The sequence below is a fragment of the Ricinus communis genome, chromosome 7, assembly GCF_019578655.1.
Source record: "Ricinus communis isolate WT05 ecotype wild-type chromosome 7, ASM1957865v1, whole genome shotgun sequence".
In the NCBI taxonomy this organism is placed as follows: Eukaryota; Viridiplantae; Streptophyta; class Magnoliopsida; order Malpighiales; family Euphorbiaceae; genus Ricinus; species Ricinus communis.
This window is the reverse complement of record NC_063262.1, coordinates 5,542,120-5,549,826: the sequence shown is the minus strand read 5'-3', so window position 1 is coordinate 5,549,826 and position 7,707 is coordinate 5,542,120. Positions and strand designations below refer to the sequence as shown.

General features: G+C 34.4%; 1 protein-coding gene across 1 annotated transcript; it reads right to left on the bottom strand.

The window, feature by feature from the left end:
• Nucleotides 1–258: 258 nt before the first annotated feature.
• Nucleotides 259–2,002, bottom strand: LOC8260964 (probable mannitol dehydrogenase). Its single transcript, XM_002534321.4, has 5 exons — nt 1,788–2,002; nt 1,577–1,690; nt 970–1,483; nt 714–867; nt 259–616 (listed from the first exon to the last, which is right to left on the bottom strand). The coding sequence occupies exons 1-5, from the start codon at nt 1,886–1,888 to the stop codon at nt 411–413; spliced, it is 1,089 nt and encodes a 362-aa protein (XP_002534367.3). The 5' UTR covers nt 1,889–2,002; the 3' UTR covers nt 259–410.
• Between the last annotated feature and the right edge of the window lie 5,705 nt (nt 2,003–7,707).

The following is a 7,707-nucleotide window of genomic DNA, read 5'->3' as shown; positions in this document are numbered from 1 at the left end:
TACCCGACTTTGCCTTATATATCTATATGTCCAAATTATTATATTATTATAGAAAAACTGCATTTCATTTCCATCTAAGTTATTATACATATATATATATAAATAAGAGAACATCATAAAAATGATTATATTTTTGTTATTTATTTATTTTATATCAAAGAGAGAATACTATAAGAAAAGGAGTCAATAAGCATCGTACTACACAACTTGAGTAATAAATTCCTTACGCTCCGTATAAATGCAAAAACTGACATAATGTAAAAGAAAAAACTCAAATTTGATACCTCTTACCACTTGAATAATAACAATACATTACCAGAAAGCTTTCCCACGTTTAATGAAATCTAAACAACTAAAAGGAATCACATAGTTGATATTGGCGACCAGTCAAATTCCCAAGTGTCCTAAGTTTAGTGGCCAGGCTTCAAAGTGTTGCCAATGTCAATGACAAATCGATATCTAACATCAGCTTTCAGCATCCGCTCCATGGCAGTGTTCACATAATTAGCTGGAATAACTTCAATATCTGCTGTTATGCTGTGTTTGGCTGCAAAATCAATCATTTCTTGAGTCTCCTTCATTCCTCCAATGCAGCTGCCACCTACTAACTTCCTTCCTGCCCAATTTTAGTAATGTTTTAATTAGCTTTAAGTTTTGTTAATAAGATGCCAATTTGTCAGCAAGCAAATTCGTTACTATCGACAAATGCGTACCCCCGATCAATGGAAAGGCTGGCAGCTCAAGTGGCTTCTCTGGTGCACCAACCAAGACCAGCTTTCCATCAGATTTGAGAAGGCCAATCAATGGCGAGAGAGGGTGCATTGCAGACACTGTATCAATTATTCCGTCCATTGTGCCGATTGCACCCTATATTCGACCATCATTTTACAATAAGAAAAAGATTAATTAAGCGCAAATAGCACATGGATCACTATAGAAACAAAGAAAGGGCAATGTTTAATCAAATACCTTCATCTGATCCTGGTCACGGCTGACCAAAAATGAGTCTGCACCAAGACGCTCAATAGCCTCCTGCTTCTTGTTAGGGGAAGTACTAATCACTGTCACCTTGGCCCCCATTGCTTTTGCAAATTTTACTGCCATGTGACCGAGCCCACCAAGGCCAACCACACCCAGCTGCATACCAGGTTTGTCTAGTCCATAATATTTCAAGGGACTATACACTGTTATCCCAGCACAGAGTAGAGGAGCAGTAGCATCAAGTGGAAGGTTGTCTGGAATACGAACAACGAAATGCTCATCGGAAACCATGATGTCTGAATATCCTCCGTAAGTGGTGGTTCCGTCATAGTACTTGGCACCATAAGTTAGTATCATTTTGGGACAGTAATTCTCAAGATCTTTGTTACAATTGTTGCAAGAGCGGCAAGATCCAACCATGCAACCCACACCAACTTTGTCGCCAACCTTGATTTTTTCTACCTTGCTCCCTACCTCTGTCACCACTCCCACAATTTCATGCCTGTGCTCCACCAATTATGCATCGTAAGTAATAAAATTAATGTTGGAGTAATAATTTGATTAGTAGAGTAGAAAGATAACATAATGTATATACCCAGGGACAAGAGGGTAAGTAGAAGTGCCCCATTCATTCTTGACCATGTGAAGATCAGAGTGACACATCCCGCAATATAACACTTTAAAAGACACATCTTTCTCTCCCGTTTCCCTACAAAAACAGACACAATTGCAATGGTGAACACAAATTAACTTAGAAAAGAAAAGGAAAAAAGAAAAACTAAAAGTTTTAGGAAAGGGAGAAAAACCTTCTTGAAAATGTGAAGGGAGAGAGGACACCGGATTGGTCTCTAGCAGCCCATCCAAAGGCCTTTCTTGGGTGCTCTTTCTCTGGCAAATTGGCTACCATTTTCACCTTCAGATCAATCAAAGATGACGCTTAACACACTTAATAGGAAATGCTAGAAGTGATCGAAGAGAGCAGTAAATGTTTTAATCTTAGCTGATGCATTGGAAGGGGACGAGTTCATGTACATATATATACAACATGCGGTAGAAATTTCTTCCTTCAGCTAGGCTGATGACGTATTGGCTGATTCTTGTCTTGGGTCATTGCGTATCGAATTTGATGATCAAAATGCGAGAGGGGTAAGAAAATAGAGCAGGAGAAGTCGGTCGACGTATTCAACTATTTTGCCCAATCAAAGACATGTTTGATGTTTCCAAAATTTACACCAGAAAAGGATTATTTAATTCATTTATTTTCCCAAACTAAAAATAAAAACAAAACGAGGGATATTTTACTGAAATATTTACTAATGTAAAACAGTTAAATTTATACAATTGTTTAACCAAACTGTGTCACCCTTTGTAATCGCAATTACTTCGGATGGTTCTGGGCGCGACGGGAATTGCGGCAACACGTGTCAATTGATTAATGGAAACGGAACGTTGCACGTTGAACGTTTGATTTCCTTTTTGCCTTTTTCCTTTTTTATTATTTATGTAGGCCATACTAAAATATGGAACAGTTTTCAGTGGAATGAATACGCCACAGTCAAGTTAATGTACGAGCAGTTCAACTGTATTCTTTATTTCTTTGTTTCACTTCTGCTTACATCATACATAATTTAGCTTTTATTTTAATTTATTCTAAGAATTAAACATGTTTTAATAATATTTTTATTTCAGTCATAAAATTATATTCCGTCTGTCTGATTTTGATGGGTCATCTGTTTTCTAATATGTCAAAAAATATTAACTAATTTTCTTTTTTAGTTTTTAATTTAAAATTAAATATCTAAAATACCATTCATTAATTAATATAAATATCAATATTTATAATTTATTTCTACTTATTTAATTTTAAAAATAAAAATTATTAAACAAAATTTTTACATTTTAATATAATTTTTTATTTAAATTTAACAAATTATAACTAAATTAGTAAATCCATCAATATTTAAATTGGTATGTGTTACATTAAAAAGCCTACTAAAGGTATTTTAGCTAAAAAGATAAAAGTTGTCATCAACCACTAGTGTCTGAGGAGGCTACAGCTGAGGTGAGTCAGATTCCCAAGATTGGTGGTGAAGAACTTGAATTCAAGTTCAATATCAATTAAGAATTGAGATAAAAGAGTAAAGTGAGAAAGTTATGTTTTTCGTCTATCTCACATACATAAAACTTAATTAGAGTTTTAACTTATATACTAACTACAATACAAAAATAACTTTCTAGCTCAGATAATTTTGTTATAACATAATTGTTATAACTAACTATAAAAAATACACTCTACACTATGCTACATTATGCTAACAGCCCCTCCTTCAAGCTGGAGAGGACTAAGAAATATCCAGGAGTCCCAGCTTGGAGAGCATGACATTGTGCCTGGTGGAGGAAAGCTGTTTGGTTAATATGTCTACAAGCTGCTGATGAGAAGGCACATAAGCTGTAGAAATAAAACATGCCTTTAGTTGATTCCTAACAATATGACAATCAATATCCAGATATTTGATTCTCTCATGAAAGACTGGATTTGATGCTATATGAAGGGCAGCCTAGTTATCACAAAGCAGAGGAATAGGGAGCTGTACAGGAAAGGAAAGGTCAGCTAGAAGATATACAATCCACTGAAGTTCACAAACAGTGGAGGCCATACTCCTATACTCTGCCTCAGCTAAAGATATGGATACAGTGTTTTGCTTCTTGGTCTTCCAAGAAATGAGTGAGGAACCAAGAAAAATGCAGAAACTAGTGAGAGATTTTCTGGTGTCTGGACAAGAAGCTCAATCAGCATCACAATAAGCTGTAAAAGTACAAGTAGAGGCAGCAGGATAGAATAAACCTTGAGAAGAACAACCCTTGAGATATCTAACAAGATGAATAGTAGCATCCCAGTGAATTTGGCTAGGTTTACTCATGTGTCGACTAAGTCGTTGAACAGCATGACTGAGGTCTGGTCTAGTCAGATTCACATATAAAAGCCTGCTAACTAGTCTTCTATATCTTTCAGAATCAGAAAAGTCAGGATCATCAATAGAGACTAGTTTGATGCATGAAGGTAGAGGGACACTTGCTGGTTTAACATGAGATAGACCTAAATCCAGAATTAAGTCTCTCATATATTTCTGCTGGGAGAGAAAAGTGCATGTAGTTGATCTAGCTATTTCCAAGCCTAGAAAATACTTAGCATGTCCTAAATCTTTAATGGTAAATTGTGCATCTAAAAAAGACTTAAGTTGCTGGATCTCAGAATTAGAATTACCTGTGACTAACACATTATCAACATAGATTAACAAAGTAGTAAAAATGTCACCAGAAGACTTAACAAATAGACAATGATCATGAGCTGATTGAGAAAATCCAAAATTCATCAAGGCAGTAGTGAACTCCTTGTTCCATTGTCTAGAGGCTTGTTTAAGACCATATAAGGATCTTTTAAGTTTACAAACTTGACCCTTTTGAGCTTTAGAATATCCTAGAGGAGGCAACATATACAAATCTTCATCTATAAATACATGAAGAAAAGCATTGTTAATATCAAGTTGATATAAAGGCCATTGTTTGATGGTTGCAGTAGTAATAAGTAATCTGACTGTGACTAACTTAGCTACAGAAGAAAAGACCTTAGTATAATCCTCTCATTCAACCTGACTAAAACCTTTGGCAACCAATCTTGCCTTGAATCTATCAACAGTACCATCAGCATACCTTTTAATTTTAAATACCCATTTGGAACGTATGGCTTTCTTTCCTTTGGGTAAAACAATCAAATCCCAAGTATGATTGGATTCTAAGGCACTTAATTCTTGATCCATGGCTTCTACCCACCTAGGGTCTTTCAGTGCAATAGTAAAAGATGCAGGTCCAGAATCCATAGATACATGAGCCACAAAATCTTTATAAGAAGAAGAAAAAGATAGGAAAAGGGTTAAGTCTGCAATGGCAAGGTTTGAAGAATGTCTTGAAAAGAGACATAATAGTCTTTAAGGTAACCGGGTAAATGAACAGTTCTGGGTAGAGGTGTAGAAGAAGGAATATGAGAACTTGTAAAATTATCATTTTCATGTGAAATAGTAGGTAAACAATCAACATAATTCTCATAACTGTCCTCTTCAACAAAAACAGGAAAACAAGTATCATTATTGTTAGTTTTGATGGAAGAGAAAGGAAATATATTTTCATGAAAAACAATATCTCTACTAATAAGAATAGTATGTGAATCTAAATCATAAACTTTATAAGCCTTTTGCCCTGGTGGATAACCCAGAAATATACGTTTGATAGCTCTATTGTCAAACTTGGACTTATTTGGTTGAATATTTGTAGCAAAACATAAACAACCAAAAACTTTAAGGGAAGAATATGGTGGTGATTTCGAGAAAAGCAAAGAATAAGGTGATTTCTAGCCAAGAACAGATAAAGGTAGTAAATTTATGAGGTAGGTTGCTGTAAGAATACACTCTCCCCAGAATTTTGATGGAAGAGAGGCATTGAGTTTAAGAGCTCTAGCAACTTGAAGAAGATGCTTATGTTTTCTCTCAACAACTCCATTTTATTGTGGAGTATAGGGTGTACTTCTTTGATGAACAATACCCTTTCTTGACAAGTATTCAGCTAAGGTGGAGTTTATGAATTCTGTGCCATTATCAATTCTTAATGTTTTAACAGAGGTTTGAAACTGTCTTTTAATGAAAACACAAAATTCACAATAGTTTTAGGTACTTGAGTTTTATCTTTACTGTTGAGCAAGAGGACACACAATACAAATGTGATCTTTTGGTTTCTTTACATTCAATTCTGAAATATGAGAACTTTGATCAAAAGAAGGATGTCCTAGTCTAGAATGCCAAAGAAGACAGCTTTGATCATTCATGCAACTAAAGAAAATATCCTTATTTTTATACAAACTTTTGACAGTATTATTAATAGGTAAAACAGAAGAAGATATTACTTGTTGCAGTAATTCTATAGTGAAATGAAAACTTGAGGCATCTATCTTATATAAACCAGTATGTTGTTTGCCAACAACAACAATTTGATCACTCCGCTAGTCTTGGAAAACACAGCCAAGAGAATAAAATGTCACCTTAACATTGTTATCAAAAATTAATCTACTAATAGAAAGTAGATTATATTTAAAAGCAGGAACAAACAAAACATTTTTCAATATCAATTTGGAATTCAGCTGAAGAAATTATGGGATCAATTTAGTGAGTTAGCCCCTATACCTTCCTGTTCTTGCAATAAATGTACCTGTAATGTTAATAGAAGACTAGCTGAGATGTCTTGTAGAAATAAGATAATGCAATTCTTGATGGGGCTAAATGTTTCTTTTGAAACTGTAAGAAGTAATTTGTTGATGATGGAACCTATGCCTAGTACAAACAAGGCTTATGCACTCGTTTTGAAAAATGAAAAGCAGAAATTTATTTTTAATTTTGCTTCTAGACTGATTGAAGATGCAACAATGATGGTGAAAACTGATCAATCTACAAGGAAAGGAGAAACCAAAGGGCTAAAAGATCTAAACAAATTTTGTAATTACTGTAAAAAGAACGGCCATACTAAGGAAGAGTGCTTTAAGCTAATTGGTTATCCTGAGTGGTATAAAAAGCCGAGAGATGCTTATGAAGGTTCAAAGAATTTTGGGAGAAATTCTGGAAAATGGAATCAAGCTGGAAACAGAGGGAGGTTTGCAGCACATGTTTCTTAGAAAGAATCTATGGAGACACCATTTAATGAGGAGAATGATACTAGTTTTAAAATGAATGACATTGATAAGATTGTTAGCTCTGTTGTACAACAAGAGTTTCTAAAGTTTATGAAGGGCAAAGAAAATATGGAGATGGATTTTGCTAATGCAGCTGCTTGTTTCTTAGGTAATTCTACTGCCTATTCTAATTTCTATCCAAATATACATGGTGTAACTATTTGGATTGTAGATATAGGTGCTACAAATCATATGACTGCCACTTTTCACTATTTGAATCTGCCTAAACTTTTAAAAAAACCATCACCTATTTTCTTGCCAAATGAGACCCATACTAATATCACTCACATAGGATCTGAGTGCAACAAACTTGTTGTCTTGCTTAATAGAACTGATTTCCCTCTGGATTTGAAACTCCAAAGGTCCATTACATTCTCCAAATCTTTCTTGAATTTCTTCCCACAGTTTCTTTGAGTTTCTTGCATACATGAAGCCTTCTGATAAATCCTTTGCAATAGAATTCAGTATCCAAGACATAACCATCCAATCTTGCTTTTTCCAAAATTTATATTCCTTTGAGTTACTAGGAGGAGCTACTATATCACCAGTTATAAACCCTAGCTTATCTTTTGCCCCTAGAGCAATTTCTATGGAATGACTCCAAGAAAGATAGTTGTTTCCATTGAAGAGTGTACTCATAAGAAAATATTTCCAATTGATTGATTCGATTCTTCAATTTCTAGGGTTTCTGGTGTCTTCGAATTGATTTTAGTTGCCATTGTGAAAAGTAAGCAAAATCGAAGAAGCAAAATTAAAAAGATAAACACAAAGATTGTGAATAAGATGAAAAGAAGAACAAATCAAGGAATCTTAATATCAGAAATGCTCCGATACCATGAAGAACTTGAATTCAAGTTCAATATCAATTAAGAATTGAGAAAAAAGAGTAAAGTGAGAAAGTTATGTTTTTCATCTATCTCACATACATAAAACTTAACGAGAGTTTTAACTTA